Raw genomic sequence first — 20,809 nt, forward strand, 5'->3', positions numbered from 1 at the left:
CACACAAAACAAAACTAATTTACACAAAACATTTTAAACAGGAACATCAAGTTGCAATGCAAAAGAAAAACAATCATTGCATTCTTTTACTTATTTTAAAATGCTAAACCTACAACAAAGTGGTGACCCTAAAGGTCTGTTACTGCCTTAAAATCAGCCCAGACACAGATTCTGGCTGAGGCATCTCTACCAATGGCACATTAGGCCATTCCTTTCTGCTATTCAAAAAGGGTGGCTAACAAAATATGGTCAAATCATACATTAATACATTCAATACATGCTACATTATTATATTATTATTTTTTATTTTTTATTCTAAATTATACAAAATGCAAACATAAAATCCTGCTGCTATAAGTAGCCATATCATTGTTGCATATGAGTAGCAGCTCATGATGGAATTCCATTTTTGGTCCAAAAATTGAAAGTAATGGTGATGAGCCATCAGCAAGGTAAAATGTCTGTCATATAGATATGAAACTTTTGAATTCTGAAGATAATGCTTAGGGCTTCCCACTCTGCACATAGTTCTTCTCAAGAGTAGCGACTATTTGTGATGCAAGGGCAATTGGTTTCTCCATGCCATGAGAAAAAATGTGGGAAAGAACTGCTGCCACATATCATGAAGCATAACATGCCAATTGTAGTGGTAGCAAAGCATCAAACTGCATAAGAACCTTGGCTGATGTCAACAGTTTCTTTTCCTCATTAAATGCACAATCACACTTTTCAGTCCATTTTCATTTTTTCTTTGTTTGTAACGGTTCATGTAAAGATGTCAAGACTGTTGCCAGATTAGGCAGGAATATGCGATAGTAGTTAAGCAGTTCTAAGAATGAACCAACTGTGACACATTCTCTGGCAGTGGCGCTTCAAGAATGGCCTTCTCTTTCTCTGGCAATTTCATGAAGCCTGTGGTATCAGTCACATGTCCAAGGTATTCAACTGAAGGTTTGAAAAATTCCTATTTGTCTTGAGGTACTTCCAATCATGATTTTTCAAATATTGCAAAACAGCATCCACATTTTGAAGATGATTCTCTTGATCCTTTTCTGTAATACGGATGTCATCCAAATAGCATTGAACTCCATTCAGTGCCATCACAATCTCATCCATGGCTTTCTGAAACAGGACCAGTGCCAGTGTGATACAGAAGAGGTAACCCCCCATTATAACAAAATAAGCCTTTTTTGCATGTTGATTGTGAGATATTTACAAGATGCTGGATCAAGCTCCATTTGTCAGTATGTATTGAGCCAACCCAATTTATTGAAACAAATAAACCTTCAGTATGAGATAGTGGGATACTGGTCTGCACATAAAACTAGATTCAGCATCACTTTGAAATCTCCACAGATTTGGACTGAGGCTTCCTTCTTGATCACTAATATGAATGTAGCCCAGTCCCTATGTGAAACCAGTGACAAGACTGCAATGTTCACTAAACAGTCCAAATCAACTTCTACCAGAGGCTTTAGAATGTAAGACAGAACTCTGGGCCTGCAATATTTTGGCTGGCTGTCAGACTTAACAGTGAGCGTTACTGACAACGTTGATAATCTGTCCAAGTTCTTGCCCAGTATTTTTGAAAGCTTTCAAGGTGATTTTTTGATCACCTTGATCCTGGTCCAATTCTCCTTGAGCTTCTCAAGACAAGGTTTGCCAAATAATGGTGGATACTTTTGTTCAGTCACATACAAGAGTAATACAACTGATGGTTCATCTAGTTGAACTTCCACCTGGAGTATCCCTTTTGGCACCTACTTTTTTCTGGTATAAGTAGAGCCCTTCACGGATACAAAATTTATATCCATATCCGATCCGCAAAAATAGTCTGAGAATATCCACAGATTTTGAGGGCTCTAGGTATAAGTCTTCAAAAAATGTGGAGGTTTCTTCCAGGGGAGCTTGTGACAATGTCTGGTGATAGGTAGATGTAGACATCAGTGAAACAGCAGCTCTGATATCAAGCTCCATTCTTATAGGAACACCTTCAATCAACAATGTAACCCACATGCCATCTCACTCCAGCTTCTGATAACATCTGTGGTGTTAGGTCTTGGTCAGTGTCACTAGAGCTTTTGTCTTTTTCCACGTTATGAATTCTCGACTTCCATCCTTTTCTGAGGCTCAGTCTTCACAGGTATTTTCTTAGATGTATGGTTACTTTGTGTTGCTGGTCATTGAACTGTTTGGCAGGTCACAGCAATAAGGGCTTTCTTCTGGCACTGTCTCCAAATGACCTGGTCTGCCCAGTAATCCTTTTCAGCATGTAATTTGTGTACAGTGGCCACATGGAAATTCCTTACATTCCCATGGTCCTCTATCTCACCATCTCATAAAATGAACTCAGTTCACGCTAAATGTTTCTCTGCAGTTTCCTTTACAACTGCTACTCCATGTGATGCAGTATACAAGTCCCACACTGGGGAGTAAGGGTTAAGGAGCAGTTCTGGACCCAGAAAGCCATGCCTGGTCATTCCTGTTGCACATGCTTACAATGGATGCTGAGCTCAAATAGGAGCTGCAGCTCAGTCTAGGAAGACAAAGTAGGAAAGCAGTTATGTGGTGCAGGCTCCTGCTGAGAAGCTGCTGGGGCCCCAGATGGCTGGGATCAGGCCCTACCACCAAGCCACCAAAGGCCTTTCAACAGCAGAGTACAGCAATGATGAGCCCCAACCAAGAGAGGAATATCCTTCAGACCGTAACCAAAGAGGGCTCCCGAGGGACCTCAGAAGCAAACCAGTGGCACCAACAGAGGAACTGAAGCTGGAGTAGGAAGTGGCCCAGGGAGCAGGCATAGGTACACCCACTTCGTAGGTCACATATTTGAATTATTGTTTCATTGGGCCCTGGGTTGGAACCCAGTGGAGCAAGGAGAGCCCAGGTTCCCATGCCCCGGATATTGATTCTCTGGGTGATACAGACACTGACTCCAGCTGCTAGGTGATGTGGCTATTGACTCTTCCCACTGGGTGATTCCAGCCTCTAGGCATCGTGGCTGTTGACTCCAGCCATTAGGCAGTGGGGCTCTTGACTCTCACCCGTGGGTGACGCGGCTATTGACTCTCGTCACTTGGGTGACACAACTGATGGCTCTTGCCACTGGGCAATACAGGGTGACATGGCTGTGGACTCTTGCCACTGGGTGATACAGCACTGACTGTAGCTTCTAGGCAATGTAGCTATTGAATCTCACCACTTGGTGACACAGCTAACGATTCTTGCCATGTGGCAATCAGGCCACGGTCCCCAGCCGCTAGGCTATGTGGTTCTTGACTCTTGCCACTGGGCAATGCGACCATTGACTCTTGCCACTGGACGATGCAGCCCAGAGTATCACGACTAGGTGGTACTACCAAGCAGAGACACCAACCCTCCCAACACGTCAACAGTCTTCTTAAATGTACAATCAGTAACTTCTTCTGGATCTTGATATTGCATAATCCAGAGACAAATTGGTCATGCAGGACATCACTTAATGTTTGTCCAAATTGACAGTGCTCTGACAACTTCCTTAGAGCAGCAACAAACTGCTCCTGGCTCTCCACTTCCCTGATGGAACCAATATCGTTCTGTTATCATTAATGGGGTAGGAGATAAATGTTCCTGTGCTGGTGCAGTACTGGTGCAGTAATTGTGATGTACCTGGAACTGCCATGTACAGTCAGAGAGACAATATGTCAGACAGCAGTCCATATGCCCTTGGGCCCATCACTGTCAGCAAGGTTGAAACTTGTCCATCTAAATGGTGTTGTGGCTTCAAGGTATACCTCCCATGATTCGTGGTTTTTGTCAAAATCAGCAAAATTGCCCACCAAAGTTGCCACTTCTCTGCTCTCCTGTTGGACTTCACACCTCCTGGACTACTTCTCTGCCACAGAGAAACTGGTTTTTTTTAGTGCAGAAGAACAAACAAATGAATAATCTGCCTCTTCTGGCTGTGTGCAGACTGCAGAATTTTCCTATGGCTGTGTTTGGACTCCCTCTGCTGGCTATACATCCTCAGTGCAGGCTAAGTTGTTTGCCTGCTGGCATGTGGTCAGCCAATAGGGCTGCTTACTTCCCTCTCAGTGCTTGGTTCGCAGTAGCTCCAGGCAGCAACCTATTCCTTTGTTCTGTCTTTACTGTGAGCTCCCCCTCTCTGTCTGGCTGGTTCATGCTGTCCCAGCAGCGAAAGCAGCCATCTGTCACCTTGTGCCTCTAGGTGAACTCTCCCCCTCTTTTTATAATATTCTTTGCTTAAAAGCAACAAAGAGTCCTGTGGCACCATATAGACTAACAGATGTATTGGAGAATAAGCTTTCGTGGGAGAATACCCACTTCATCAGACACTTACTTTTTCTTCTTGGCCAGGCACAGGCAGCACAGGACACTCGTGGGACAGAAATCCTTCACCACCAAACGTTATATCTGGTCCCAGCTGAGGAGATGCAGACGCAGAGGAGCTCCACCTCTCGCTGCCATTGAAACTATTGTTCTGGCAGCAAAAGTGAAACTAACACTTGCACTGGGGAGTGGGGAGTGCTCAAACATTTAAAGGGACAGGACATCACATTCTATTGCTAATTTATTAAGTTTTTAATGTATTTGCTTGTAAGTAGCACCAGTTTTTTAACACTGATTTTGTTACTCAATAAAATTCTGTTCTGTGGGAAATAGTTCATCTTGATTAATTCACAACATATGCTGCAGACTGCTTTGCGGTACTGAATGCACCCACTTACGTGTTATTGTACAGTGTGACCTAACTCATTCAGTAATAAATACAGTGTAATAATCAGCAAAGAATCCTGTGGCACCTTATAGACTAACAGACGTTTTGGAGCATGAGCTTTCGTGGGTGAATATGCATCTGAGGAAGTGGGTATTCACCCACGAAAGCTCATGCTCCAAAACGTCTGTTAGTCTATAAGGTGCCACAGGATTCTTTGCTGCTTTTACAGATCCAGACTAACACGGCTACCCCTCTGATACTTGACAGTGTAATAATCATAACTGTACAGTAAGACCCACAAAATTAAGAGGTGCATTGACAGTTTTGTATTCATAAATGGGCACCAAGCACCACACAATCCTAACAGGCCCCAGAACTGCAGGCCAGGTAGAGCACAGTCCACTTCAACACATTGCAATGGCACACTTTTAAAATGCTCTCAGGGCCTCCCTCAGCCATATAGCTCCACACTGAGCTCTTCTAATAGCCTTTGCATCTGGCTGTTCAAACTCAGCAGAAAGCTGCTCCACCTCTGCCTTTCACCATAGCAGCAACTTTTCCCATTTTGCCTCACAGATATTATGCAAGACACAGCACTAGTGCCCTCCACGGATATGTGCAGCCACGGATGCAGTTCTTTGTTTCTCATCTTTGCGAATTGGATGCGGATCCAATTGTTTTTTCTGCACAGGGCTTTAGAGCAATGGTACTCAACGGAGGGATGCAGTTTCAGGGGGACTGCCCATAAGGCTGAAGCCAAGAGCCCTGGCACACCCTGTGGGGCTAAAGCCCAGAGTCTCAAGCCCTGGGGCCCCCACTGGAAGGGAGTACCAGGGCTCTGGGCTTTAGCTCCACAGGGGACTTGGGGCTTGGGGTTTCTGCCCTCTGGGGCTGCAGTCCTCCTGAAACAGGCTTGCAGCCCCTTATAGGGCCACAGATGCCCAGTTGAGGACTGCTGCTCTAGAGGGTGCTTGTCTGGGTGCAAATGCAGATACATATAAAAGGTGGAGTGCAGATCGCAGGTTGGATACAATTTAATTACTGTGAATGCAGATTGGATGCTGATCCAAATTTTTGTATCTGCACAGGACTCTACACATCAGGCTGCTATAACCATTGAGATATTTTTCCTAGAGATCCAATCTTGTGAGTAAACAATGCCATCATCTCTTCAGTCTTCTGAAAGTACATTCAACTGTCATTCTGCACCTGCTGAGCCAATAGCTGAATCTATCATTGTTATCAAGCTGATCAGTGGACAGCTTTATGAGCTTCAACATTGCCTATGGTGATCCACCAGTTGGAAAAGAAAGTCCTTGCTTGCAGCTTTCTGAGCAGTCCTATGTTCTTAAAGATATGGCTTTCTTAACCAGTCAACACTAGTGTTGGTGAAGTGTCTCCAATGATCTCCAGTGTTTGCATAGTAACCCTTTCTGTTAATATACTCTTGGGCAAGGTGAACTGGTGTCAAAATAGGAATCTGCATGCTGTCTATCACTCCATTGCAGTTCAGGAACCCCACTGCTACAGATTCATCCACTATGTTTTGAATACTTGTGAGTCACAATTAATGGCCCTGCACACTTGAATGACAACTCACCAGTAACAATCCGGCGTTGCAAGTTTCCACAATGCAATCACCACTCACTTCTCTGCTGTCAGTGCAGCTTTCATCTGGTGTCCCTGCGCTGAGGCACAGAAGTTGTGTGCCACCATTTGCTGCTGCTCTATGAATGCCAGCAAAAACCTGGAATTGGTTCTCACTATGTCCCACAACAATCTGTCTTCAAAGAAATTGTCATAGAATCATAGAATATCATGGTTGGAAGGGACCTCAGGAGGTCATCTAGTCCAACCCCCTGCTCAAAGTAGGACCAATCCCCAACTAAATCATCCCAGCCAGGGCTTTGTCAAGCCTGACATTAAAAACTTTTAAGGAAGGAGATTCCACCACCTCCTTAAGTAACCCAGTCCAGTGCTTCACCACCCTCCTAGTGAAAAAGTTTTTCCTAATATCCATCCTAAATCTCCCGTACTGCAACTTGAGACCATTACTCCTTGTTCTGTCATCTGCTACCACTGGAAACAGTGTAGTTCCATCCACTTTGGAACCCCCTTTCAGATGTTGAAACAGCTATCAAGTCCCCCCTCATTCTTCTCTTCTGCAGACTAAACAATCCCAGTTCCCTCAGCCTCTCTTCATAAGTCATGTGCTCCAGCCCCCTAATCATTTTTGTTGCCCTGTGCTGGACTCTTTCCAATTTTTCCCCCTCCTCGTAGTGTGGGGCCCAAAACTGGACACATTACTCCAGATGAGGTCTCACCAAAGTCAAATAGAAGGAAATGATCATGTCCCTTGATCTGCTGGCAGTGCCCCTACTTATACAGCCCAAAATGCTGTTAGCCTTATTGGCAGCAAGGGCACACTGTTGACTCATATCCACTGCAACCCCTAGGTCGTTTTCTGCAGAACTGCTGCCTAACCATTTGGTCCCTAGTCTGTAGCAGTGCATGGGATTCTTCCATCCTAAATGCAGGACTCTGCACTTGTCCTTGTTGAACCTCATCAAGTTTCTTTTGGCCCAATCCTCTAATTTGTCTAGGTTCCTCTGCATCCTATCCCTACCCTCCAGCATATCTACCACTCCTCCCAGTTTAATGTCATCTGCAAACTTGCTGAGGGTGCAGTCCTTGTCATCCTCTAGATCATTAATGAAGATATTGAACAAAACCAGCTTCAGGACCGACCCTTGGGGCACTCTGCTTGATATGGGCTGCCAACTAGACATGGAGCCATTGATTACTACCCGTTGAGCCAGATGATCTAGCCAGCTTTCTATCCACCTTATAGTCCATTCATCCAGCCCCTACTTCTTTAACTTGCTGGCAAGAATACTGTGGGAGACCATATCAAAAGCTTTGCTAAAGTCAAGGAAAAACACATCCACTGCTTTCCCCTCATCCACAGAGCCAGTTATCTCATCATAGAAGGAAATTAGGTTAGTCAGACATGACCTACCCTTGGTGAATCCATGCTGACTGTTCCTGATCACTTTCCTCTCCTCTAAGTGCTTCAGAATTGATTCCTTGAGGACCTGCTCCAGGGACTGAGGTGAGACTGACTGGCCTGTGGTTCCCCTGATCCTCCTCCTTCCCTTTTTTAAAGATGGGCACTACGTTATCCTTTCTCCAGTCATCCTGGCCCTCCCCTGATCACCAGTAGTTTTCAAAGATAATGGCCAATGGCTCTGCAATCGCATCTGCCAATTCCTCTAGCACCTTCAGATGCAGCGCATCCTGCCCCATGGACTTGTGCTCGTTTAGCTTTTCTAAATAGTCCTGAACCACTTCTTTCTCCACAGAGGGCTGGTCACCTCCTCCCCATGCTGTGCCACCCAATCCAGTAGTTTGGGAGATGACCCTGTTTGGGAGGACAGAGGCAAAAAAAGCATTGAGTACATAAGCTTTTTCATCTGTCACTAGGTTGTCTCCCTCATTCAATAAGGTGCCCATACTTTCCTTGACTTTCTTCTTGTTGCTAACATACCTGATGAAACCCTTCTTGTTGCTCTTAACATCTCTTGCTAGCTGCAACTCCAAGTGTGATTTTGGCCTTCCTGATTTCACTCCTGCATGCCTGAGCAATATTTTTATACTCCTTGGTCATTTGTCCAATCTTCCACTTCTTGAAAGCTTCTTTTTTGTGTTTAAGATCAGCAAGGATTTCACTGTTAAGCCAAGCTGGTCACCTGCCATATTTACTGTTGTTTCTACACATCAGGATGGTTTGTTCCTGCAACCTCAATAAGGATTCTTTAAAATACAACCATGTTCCCCACTGATGCAGTTTTTCCTGTAGCTCTGCAAACACCAGATGACTGCATCCTGTGCTTGCAACACTCAAGACAATAGTGCAGATCTGTGCAGGTTCCATGCGTTTGTCAGAGTCATACAGCTCCAGCCCAACTTCAAAGCACTGTCTCCAGAGCTATGTTTAGGGTGCTAACATGAGCCCTGGGAGACTGGCACCCATGGGCTTCAAAGTGCTATGTAGACATACCCTGCTAGGTCAGTAGTTCCAGACTGGCCCTGACCTTGCAAAGCCTTGAGCATGTATTTAACTTTCAGCACACACTCACATACATAAAGTTCAGCATATGTGTAAGTCTTGCAGGATCAGGTCCTCAGTGAGCTGCTTTATGGGGTTTGGAGATAGACAGTAGGGTGTGGGGAGCAGGATCAGTGGATACCATGGTGAGCAATGGACATCGCATTCACAGGTTCAGACCACAGACCATAATTGATCATGGCTTTTTGCCTTCTTGCCCCCTGCAGGAACTCACCCCTCTCTCCCTGGGCAGTACAGAGCAAGTGATCATACTTCTGGGTCCCCTACTCTGGGACAGAGGAAAGCATAAGTAGATGATGGGGACCCAAACCTAGAGGGAGTTGTGGGGATTGTTTCTATATATTATGTACATTTAATTATATTGGTAATATACACATTATTAAAAGGAACTAAAAACCATAACTAGTGGGATGGTTGGGGATAGTCTGTATGGGAAGGGGATAATCTATATGGAAAAGCAAACAAATTCAAATAAAACAATATAAGAATAATAGTGAGCCAAAGCACACCACCTTGGATATTAAGGAAGCACAGGAGAGGGTTGTTTGAATAAGGATTTTTTTTTAAATTCAGAATCTTCTGGTGGAGCACATTGTTAGCCTGTGTCTCACTAGTCTTCAGCATAATATTAATCATCACATTCATTCTCTCTCCCACTACCTGCTATTGTTTGTCACACTCATTGCTTCTCGTCTTGAATTGTATTGAAAGCTCCTTATAGCAGGTATCATGTGTACCTACGTGTAGGCATAGAGCCTGGCAAGATTTTACACCAATCTTGATTGCAGCCTTTGGGCTTTAGTGTAATATAAATAAAAAATAATAATGGAATATTATTTCATTATTACTAGTGTTTATACTTCTTTTGTTTGTTATCTTTGCATCCACGTTTTTTATCAGGGCAATATAATTACTAAGTCCCAATTCAGGAAATCCCTTAAGCACTATCTTAAATCCATCCCTATTCAGCAAAACACATAAGTATGTGCCTAAGTTTCATGATAGTAAAAGTTAAACACATTCTTAAGTGCATTGCTGAATTGAGGGCTAATTCTGTATAGGCATAGTGCATTCAGTTACTTATCATTTATAATGCAAGAGTATGATCTGTGAATGTGCAAACATACTATTTTCCAAGTCAGTCACACTATGTAGAAGAAACTAACTGATACAAAGCAATAATGACTGGAATGTCTAAATTCAGCCTTGGGGTAAACAGTCGCTACTATGTTGACTTCCTCATGTAAATAATAACTACATATATAATAATAACTATAATAGTAACTATGTAAATAATAGTTACTTACCGAGAAATAAAACTAGTCTAAACTTAAGAAAAGCCCTTAGGATTTTTTCTGACATGGTATTTATTACAGAGGTTGGGCCATGCTATCACTGCTCTTAAAACTATGTATATATATATATATATATATATATATATATATATATATATATATATATATATATATATATATATATATATATATATACACACACACACACACACACACTAGAACATTTTAGGAGATTTCTTTTGCTATAGCTAATGAAATTGGGTCACAGCCTGTTGAGTAATTGAGAATTGTTTTTGTTTGTTTTTAAAGTACTTTTGTGCGATGGAAAGTTTCACAAGCACTTGCAAGAGATTTTTGTTCCCTTGGTTGTCCGCTATGTTGATCTCATGGAGTCATCTATTGCCCAGTCCATTCATAGAGGTCTTGAACAAGAGTCCTGGCAGCCTGTCAAGTAAGTGTTTATAGAAGGTCTAACCTGCCTATATCTTTATACCCAATCTGCTTTACTCCTCTATTGTCCTCTAAGTTCTATTTTTTATTGTATTCCTACATTGTTTATTTCTTCACAGGAGCATCTCCAACAGTCTTCCCAATGTAGCTCTTCCGAAAGTTCCAAGTTTGCCTCTTAATCTTCCACAGATACCTAGCTTTTCTGCACCAACCTGGATGGCTTCTTTATATGATTCCACGTGTGTATTCTTCACTAATCTTCTGACTGTATGTCAGCTCTGCATGGCCTTGCTAGTGTCCTGTATAGTTATATTTGGATTGCATGGTGTTTAGGATTGCATAGTTGGAAACAATAATTTCTCAGTTGTGAGCCAAGCATGGAATGTCAGTGCATTGTGCGTTTTTTAGTGCATAAAAATGCAGCAAAGTGTTATAGTTAATGTCTCACTTAAAATCAACTTGGCAAAGGTTTGTTGTGGTACAGTTAACAGTCTAAATGCCATAATTGCTCTTCTTATTCAGTTAGTAAGCAAAGGACAAAAAATTAAAATAATTGTTCTTACACTGTGTTTTCATAAACTACAATAGCTCTTCATGTTTTCGCATGAACGTGACTAATTCATTGCATGTGCAAAATGGTTCGGAAAACAATTTCAACAATTGTTTGCAAGATTTCTGTTAGATTTAAATTCTTAATCTTAGAGGGAAACTGTAAAGATTAGTAGGCCCAAAATTTGACCTACATTAGTTTCTTTTTGTGGTGGTGTTTTTTCACCACGCTTCTGTTTTTTAGATTGAGCCAGTAGCTCATGCTGAGTTGAGCAATCCCCCAATAACATACAGAAGTTCTGTGTGTCTATCTGTTTATGGATGTGCATGCACAGTTGAGGAAAATAGTTTTGGGTAAAGAGAGGGTTTAATAGAAGCAACAACAGAAGATATTTTTAAATTTTGAAAACTAATCTTGACAATATCCTTTAAAGCGAAAGATAATTTAATGTTTTGAAAAACAAGCTTTTTTTTTCTGTAAGCAAATGCCAAAATCCGTTATCACATGTGAAGTTCTGTGTTTGTGCTGAGAATTACGTAGCCAAGTGTATTGAGTGATGTGTCTCCAGACTTTTGGCACTTGTTCATTAGCTGTACTGGGATTTGTTTTTTCTGGCTCCCCTAAGCAATTGTCAGCCTTTTTCCTCCTCATCCTTAGTCTTTTACGCCCTTTGTTTTGACTATAACACTACAAGTTTACACCTGCCTACTTTTGCCTTTATAAATCATTATTCCAGCTTTGAATCACAACTCAGTGGCGTGTTGCCCTTCAGAAAAAGCCCTCTTCCTACCTGCTTATTCCTATCCTTTGAAGGTTACTGTCTTAAACAGTGTCTTCCACACGTTACACTTCCTTGAGACTTAATGTTCTTAACTGTGGTCTTCTAACAATCTGCACTTACAGCACTTCCATAAAAATGGCTTTTAATTTACATCTTTCATATGTGGACACTAGTTGGAGGTTTTTACACACAGATGTTTTTCCCATGGGAAAATATATAGTAGGCTCCCCAAATTACAGATATTAAGGACAGGTGGTATAATATGCAGGGCTGGTAGCACTGACTATTAGTAAGGTTGACGAACACTTCCTGTTATAAGATCCTGTCTTTAGTTGCTTATAACTTTGCCAACTTTAACTGATTGGGTTGAAATTTTCCATGCTGGTTGTCTGTATCAGGCTAAATTTCTTCAGAAAATTTCAGCCAAAAGAATTCAGCCGTTCTGAGAATAGGGGAAGGGGCTGATACGTTGTTCTGCCCATGTGAAAAAAAATCCTGATGATCTTTTCTTCGAGCAGTTCTAGCACCTTCAGACCTTAAAGCAGGAACTTGCAGTTTGGCAGAGGGTGACCTTGGTGTCAGGAATGTGCCTTTTGCCATCCCCTTGGAAACGCACCCAAATTTAGTCACTTTATAAGCCTTTGCCCAGGAATCATAATTCTGGCATTTCCTAACTTCTGATTGTTTGACTTTGCAACTTTAATAATGTCCTTTTAATGTAATGTATGTATTTGTTTATTTATAATTTTGCATAATCTTTGTTAAAAAAAAAAAAAGGAGTGAGAAAGGGAGTGTTATTAAATATGTACAAGTGCCATAGGGGCAATTCTGTCATCGGCTGCACCAGTGTTTAAGTATTCAAAGAGGATATAAAGGAACGTCCTCCTATTTGTAATAACTCCAGGTAGTTAACATAAATGACGCATGAGAGTGCTCAGCAAAGTATGAATAATATGTCAACTCACACACCCAGTTCACAAGGGCTGCATTCAGCTAGTACAAGTGCTTGCAGGCAGTGGCTAGAGTGCCGCTTCTGCTGAAAGGAACAGTAACAAACAGCCCACCAGGCATTGTGCAAGCTCACTGAGACATCTTGCTTAGCAGCTTCAGTATGCTTCCACAGCTGGCTGCACAGCTGCCTGCAAGCCAGCCACTGTTCTTTCTACCCCTGGTGCCATTGTTCTTTGTCAGGACATGAGTTAATTTAGAATATTCAGTTTCAAGATAAGTGACTCAGATCATGTTTAAGAGAGAGCAAGTTACAGCAAATATGTTCTTCACTGTGGCCTCTGTATGTGTATTCCCACTTGTGGGGCATACCCACCCCCATCTGGTGCCATGGCACATTCTAGTAAAAGCAGTGTCTTCTGGGACATCATCTGGGGTATGAAGTTCTTTTTGTACACCTTTCAGAAAGCAGTGATTGATGTTAGACAGGCATTCAGTGGAATTCAGATCACATTTTTGGATTAATTCCTTTATCATTATTACAAAAGCTGGCCATTTTAGACATTTTTACAGTTAATCATTTTCAGTGGCTGGAGATTTTATTATACAATGAGGAGCTAAAACACATCAGAAACTATGATTTAACTGAGTTATTTTTAAATACTTTCTAAGAATGTCAAGTCATCTGTCTAGTTGGCCATAGCCTTTTTGTTTTGTGAAGTGACAAGAAAGGGTTTCATATTCTAGCCTATGTTGCTAACATGCAAGTCCTGGTAGTAAGGCTGTTGTTCCCTATTCAGCAAAGCACTGAAGCACATGTTTAAGTCCATCCCTTTCAACAAAGCAGTTAAGCACTTGCCTAAATACTTAGCTGAATAAGGATGGGCTTAAGCATGTAGTTATGGTTAAGCATGTGCTTAAGTGCTTTGCTGAAGTGGGGTCATCGATATTAAAATTATTTTCCTCTCTGACTAATAATTTATGTTTACTTTTTTTAGCCTTACCTTTTAAATATGCCATAAAACTTTGTATACAGACACTGTGTTCAATCACTATAGATGTTCTGGTGCTATTTCCATTGACAAGTTTTTTTTTTTTCCTTTAATGTGTGGCTAGGAACACTAAATGTGTACTCTTCTCTATCATTACACTGTGACAAGAACATCATTACTGTGTTTTCAGTTGTTTTTGCTGGTCCTATAATTTAATGGTACATTTGGGGCATTGCATGTTAAGGTTAGGGAGATATTAAGAAAGTAAAGTTCTGTGTGTAGTAGTCAGTATTTTGCTTGATTGGTCCCATGAGAAGTTAACTCAGAGGACACCTTGGCTAGACGTGCAGAGCACTGTGAATTATTGTCAGATTCAGCTAAGGAAAACATGCTGAAAGGTTGAGAGGGCTGGGACAGTGTGTTTGGGGGAAGGGGAGGTAAAAGCTTTTAATTAAACAGAATGGGAGTTTTTCTTACAATCTACTAGTTAATTAAAACTTATTACTCTAAATCTAATTTTTGTTTCCTTTCCGTTGAATCTTTACGCTTTTACAAGTTGTGAACCTAGCTTTTATGTTAGATTTATGGCTTGTTTTGATTATACCAATGTTCCATTTCTAAATTATTTTCTCTGTTACATATGTAACAGATGTTCCACAGTCACTGTAAACTTCACCACTGGCAGAAGCAGCAACAATCCTGTGGAGTTAGGGCCACTTCTTACGCTAGCAATGACTGATTCTCAGTATGAGAGTCATTGTTTTGTGGAGTTTTTCCTATGTCCAGAGCTCAGTCAATTCACTACATGATAACAATTAATTCTTTTCTCCTACACCAAGATATGCCTGGTGCAGGAAAAGGGAGGAGCCTCAAGGAGCTGGTTACAATTCCTTGAATCGTAATCCGCTCCATCAGTATTAGATTCCAGTGTACAAATGGCAAATCCATTTAAAAATGTCCTTGACCTTAAGCAGGGATGTCCTAATTTACTGGACCAAGTGCTTTACTGGGTTAAGATCAGAGTGCAGGATCAAGCCCAAATAAAGTATATACCATTGTACAAATAATCGTAGTCTGTCAGTGTAAAATCAGAATCCTCCAGAGTAATTTACTGTAATAGTAATAATCAAATGACAGGTGTGTGGTTTTGGAATACACTATTTCTTTCTGTTGTCACAGCTCCTTTTATGTCAGTAGTATACAATATTAATCTATATCTTTAAGAAAAATGGTTCCAGACATCGTTGTGCAATATATAACTACATAATAAATAAGAGTGGTGGCTCAGAAGCATATAAAAAACAAGAAATGTTTATTACAGAGCTCCTCTCAAATTTCAAGAACCAATGGCTATTATTATAATTATTATAATTGTAAAACCTTATTTGGCTGTGTAATGAAACCAGTTTAAGTGGACACCAGGGAGTGAACGTGCATAAGAATACATTGACAATATTTGAGAGCACATGATTCCTCCTGAGTCTTAGAGGATTCCATTTAGTTTGGAGTCCTGTTAAGCAGAAATATGATTTAAAGAGGACAAAATTAAAATGCATAAAATCCCTGCAGATCAAATAGAAAGAAGTGATTATCACATTTGATAAATAAATGTGCTTTACTTTCAGATAGGCACTCTCATCAAAGTCAATATACATTGAGACTTTGTATGAAAATATATTAGTGTATTTATGCACACACCCCCATCTTATTTTTTAGTTAGTACACCTTCTTTCCATCTTTCTCATCTATACCAGTTGACTATCTTATTTAGTGGTCTATGATTGTATATAATGTAACATATATAAGCGTAAAACTCACTACCAAGGGATCTGGGAGATATGTGATAACCATGTAAAATTATTTTATTAGTCTATAAGGAAGAATTCTACCCTAGCAGGACAGTGGACTATTATTTTTCTTGTATTAAAAAACTGTTGCCACTGTGTAAATAGGTGCTTTATGTTCAGTACAAAGGCAGGGTCTTTTCTCAAAATGCTTGCAATCTAAACAGGCAACATACGCACACAAGATGGGGATGAGGATGGAATCTAGTCAGCCCAATAGATTTTCTGTCTCTTGAGGTCTGGTTGTTCTATTTCAAGCATATAACAGGGAAGTATAACTAAGAGTTATTGGATATCAGTGAGCCGGAACATGTAGGCAAAATACCATGGGTCTACCTGACGGTAAAATCTAGTAGACTGTGGACTATCAATGTAAGGAACTTGGGGAAGCATCAAAACTTGGGTCATTTAAAAATGGAAAAGTCAGGGCCACTAATAAATTACTGTAGGTAACCATCCAACATTATTAGAGAGATATTGTAGGCCTTTTCCATCTCTAATTTCTTTGGCCCTAATCCTGCTCCATCCTAATCGCACTAAACTCCCATTGACTCATTCAGTGGGAGTTGAGGGCAGTCAACCCCTTCATGACGGTGGCCTTTTGTCATGAGAATATAGGAATGAAAATTGCAATATTTATAAATTAAAATGCAGAGTCAAGGCTGCTATGCTAAATTTTTATCACTTTTGCTTCTGAAGTATGTTGAAAGCTGTTACTTGGAATGTTAGCGTGGATAGCATTAGGACCCCCAGTACAGCAGTTCAAGCTTCAGAGTATAGGCCCAGTATTAGCACACTTGGAGGAGTTTATTCCAGCTGAATTTTGTCATGGTATCACTGTAATTAGTGATGAGCAGATCTATCTATTAAAATCTATGAGTTGGTCAGGAGGGAGAGTTTTAAAATTGTGGCAACCGCAAATGACGTAGGGACATTTTTTTCTTTTGTTCTGCTCATGTTAAGTTTCTTGACATTAATGTGAGTTCTGTTTTTCCTTGTTTTGGAGATCTTCTGTACTACTTTCCTCGATGGGAGTTAATCTGCATGTGTCAAGAGAGTATCCGTCTGTGTGTGGCTCTCCTACTACACTATACTTCTTCAGTAGTATAGGAGGTTTAGCCACCCGTTATGTAGAGCAAGCAAATATATGTGCAAAGTGTTCACTGTCGTGAAAAAGTTCTTTCTTAAATAAAACCCCTTCTGCCAATATTTTTCCTCTCTTCTCTTGAATTTGGCTTGCTTCACTTCCCTCTCCCACCTCCGTGATACAAGGGTTGAACAGATCTACTTGTTTCACCCCCTAGAGAAGTCATATTAAATCAAAAGGACAGGACTTCCACAACCACTCCAATACTCTTGGAGCAACACCCAACTGTGTTGTGGGAGCTGCATGTGGGAAGTGAACTGGAAGGAGGGGCGGACTTTACTTCTGCAAGTAATTCTGTGGGTTTTTTTAATATGTCCTATAAATGTATCTTCTGTTTTTCTTAATAGCAATGGTTCAGCTACATCAGAAGATCTTTTCTGGAAACTTGATGCACTGCAGATGTTTGTTTTCGATCTGCACTGGCCAGAACCAGAATTTGCCCATCATTTAGAGCAGAGACTTAAACTTATGGCCAGTGATATGATAGAGGCCTGCGTCAAAAGGTACAGTTATATTTTGAAATTGTCTGTTAAAAGTTGTAACACATTTGGAAATGAACATCTAGGAAATGTTAATGAGAACATCTAGATGTGTGATATCCATTTAGAATGCTGCTGCAAAGATCCCACCCCATGTCTTTGACCGTGTCACTCATTTCTTTGTGTCTCTCACTGACTCTTCTCTATTGCATCACACATAAGCTGCTTGCCTTCACTTTTAAGGTCCTCAGTGTCCTGTTCCCACCTTATCTATTTTCTGTCATTCACTATTGAGATGTTAAATCCTACCTCCATTTGAACCATGATACCAGCTCTGTCACCCACTTCTTTGATTTTCGTACAAGTACTTTATGCTTTCTCCCATATTACCTTTCATGCTTGGGAGGCATTCCACACAAATAGCCACAAAGCCACCACATTATCCTCCTTTAATATCCTCCTTTTCTGTGATCCCTACAGGAAGCTTGACAATGATGTGCTGAGACCACTATCTATCACACTGACCAAATTGCCTCATTGGTTCATTGTACCTACCCCAACCCCTATCTATCTGTATCCATCTGGTGTCTTTTGTTTCATACTTGGATTGAAAGGTCTTTGGGCCAGGGCAAGGCTTTTTTTTCTGTGGAGTTTTTTTTACAGCGCCGAACACAATGGGGTCCTGATCTGCAAGTGGGACTCTAAGCGTTACGATAAAACAAATAATAAATAATAGAGCTATTTTGGGAGCCTGCAAAGACCACAAATCCCATCTCCTACTTTTGACCCTGAAGCATAAAGCTACTACCAGTTGGGTGGTGTTTGTTTTTTAAAGTGAGTTTCTGGCCCTATTCCTTTCAAAGGTAGGTTTGAACATGTAAACATCAATTAATGTAAACCAATCATTGGGATGAAAGTTTGTCACGGGGATTTTTACTGAATATTACAGGTTATTCATGACTTATCAATGATCATACATACAACCAAGACTAGCTTTGGGATTCTTGAAACCCATATTCACATATTCTTCGATTGTAGGGGTGACCCTATGCCAATTTAAAGCTGTAGGGGGCCTGTGCCCACCTGGGATACTGCTAATAGCAGTTAGTCAGCTACAGTCTCTCTCGGCTCCCTGTTGGCTACTTGAGTGGCTCTTCTGGTGAATAGTTAGTGGGTCTCTAGGCTCAAGGAGAGGTGGCTACAAAGTATAAAGGGCACTATTGTTTTGTAGACTACTGCACATAGGTCTGAGAGCAAGAGACTTCTGCATTGCAGTCTTGGTTCTGACATTGACTGTGCGGCTTTCATCAAACCATGCAACCTCTCCACCTCAGTATCCCCATCTGTAGAATTGGGATAATACTACTGAGATATATCACCCTGGGGTTATAATGACTAAATCGCCAATGTTTGTAAAACACAATTATATAAGTGCTGAAATTCACTAGGATGTACACAGATCCCTCGCAGATCTGGGTTGTAGTTTGAGTCTGTCCTAATAAATTATCTTGCTGACCTTCCTCTGAATTGAATCCTAAGACTCTCATGCTACATAGTGGCAAGATCACAGTGGTCCACTATATATGTTTATGGAAGACAGTTGAGAAATACTTTTTGAAGGCCACCCAAAAATCCTAATAAAGATGGAACTGCATATTATCAAAGTCAAGTGAGGTGCCAAATGCTGTATTGATGGGCAGATTGCACTGAGATGTACACTTCAAAGTGATAGAAAAGTGCATGTACTTTTCAAACTTGCTAAAGTATCTACAAAATAAGATTTCAGGCATCTTAAAGCACAAGCACAAGCATAAGCTATGTAAGCATAAGCTTGATATTGTTCGTACGTTATATTGTTATGTGTTATTTTAACTGTTATCTGGATATATCTAACTAGAGCTGGGTTGAAAAACAAAAGCCTAATTTCATTTAAAAAATTAAAATGTCAATGTTATTTTCATTTTGATGTATTTGAAAAGGATCCATTTCTGATTTTATCAAATGTTGACATATTTTTAATATTTCTAAAAAAATCAGCTATAACATTATCAAAATGGTCGTTGACATTTTTGTTTATTGAAACCCAATTTTTCTGTAAACAAAAATTTGATAACCATTTTTCTGATGTTTTCAATAAAAAAAGTTGTTTAAAAAAAAAGCCTGAGTGTTTATGAAAAACAACATTTTTCACAAGATAGATCAACAATTCTATATGAAAAAATTTTGCTTTCCAAAAAAGGCAATTTTTCAATGTAAAAAAAATCATTTGAGAAATATTGAACAGCTCTTAGTGCTGACCATAGTGGTTGAGATTTCAAAAGCCTAAACTGTTTCTTTACAATAGTTTGCACAAATTGGTATTTAGAATGGCAAATTAACAATCACTAGCTCATGTACCTATTTCTCACGTGTTCAGTTACCGATTTTTCAGACAGAAATATGAAGGTTCACATGTGAAATGAGCCCAGATTCAAATTTTGTGGCTACAGCTTGAAAACCCCCTTTTGAAAATAAACCTTTATTATGGCCAATTTTTAAGTCTGTGTTACAGCTTTCAAAGTGATAGGAAGATTTAAAACTATATGTCTAGTCTTGTTTGACAAGAAGGAACCTGAGATTAGTGGCCTAAAAGAAAATTGTTTCACTCATCACTCCTTCTGTATCTATCTAAAAACCAACTCTTAGAAGTCAAAAATTCTTGGTAGAGGAGAAATCTTTTGACACTGCAAATACATAACAAGACCAGTTTCCATAAATAGATGAATTACATCTGTGGTCTTGAAAAAATGTTCCACCCCAAAGTGCAGGTGGTTCAAGATTATTGACTGCCAATGGGAAATTGTGTCTTGCTGGTTAAAGAGCATGGAACCTACAGAATGCCTAAGAACCTACTCTGGGTAGAAAATACGTCAAGCTCTAGTGTCATTGGAGAAAAGTGTCATAGGTCACTGTACCAGGGAAATTACTTTAACTCACTGCTGACTCCAACAAATGTAATTTGATCAATGTCAGCTGCTTCACAAGACTTTTATGGACCCATCCAGGCCACCAGATGTATATAAGAGGAGTATTGTGAACATTCCCACAGAAAATACTATTGTATGAAAGAATTTGTCATCTGTTTATTCCAACAAGATATATCTGGAATGCTGTCTCTAAGCAAGTTGGGCCGAGTATATTTAGAACTTTAAAGAAAAGCATTTTTATAGTAAATCAGAACTGGATCAGGTAATAGTAGCGAGGCATTGCTGTCATTACAAGCTGTCTCCATTAGGAGGCAAGCTGCCACATGATCAACCTGCTACACCTTTTGAGTTGCTTTTGGCTTCGGTGTCAGGTACGGTAGAGCTTGTTGCAGTAGGCAAATCTGGAAATGTCAAAGGCCTGATTTCAAGATCTAGACTTCTTTTTGAATCAAATCAGATGGCTTCCAGGTGCATTGGCTTACTAAGATTCTCAGAAACAACTCATATAGCT

The 20,809-nt window shown here is 40.4% G+C and overlaps 1 protein-coding gene across 14 annotated transcripts in view; it reads left to right on the plus strand.

Moving 5' to 3' along the window:
* Nucleotides 1-20,809, plus strand: part of CADPS2 (calcium dependent secretion activator 2) — a 591,588-nt gene that overhangs the window by 497,001 nt on the left and 73,778 nt on the right. For 9 of the 14 annotated variants that reach the window (XM_050936075.1, XM_050936080.1, XM_050936079.1 and 6 more), the window contains 3 exons: nucleotides 10,451-10,592; nucleotides 10,711-10,830; nucleotides 17,201-17,356. In XM_050936075.1, coding sequence (XP_050792032.1) covers nucleotides 10,451-10,592; nucleotides 10,711-10,830; nucleotides 17,201-17,356 — 418 coding nt within the window. The remainder of the gene's footprint in view (nucleotides 1-10,450; nucleotides 10,593-10,710; nucleotides 10,831-17,200; nucleotides 17,357-20,809) is intronic. The other 5 variants (XM_050936082.1, XM_050936083.1, XM_050936084.1 and 2 more) reach the window with 1 other exon arrangement.

The sequence above is a fragment of the Gopherus flavomarginatus genome, chromosome 1 (assembly GCF_025201925.1).
Source record: "Gopherus flavomarginatus isolate rGopFla2 chromosome 1, rGopFla2.mat.asm, whole genome shotgun sequence".
NCBI lineage: Eukaryota > Metazoa > Chordata > Testudines > Testudinidae > Gopherus > Gopherus flavomarginatus.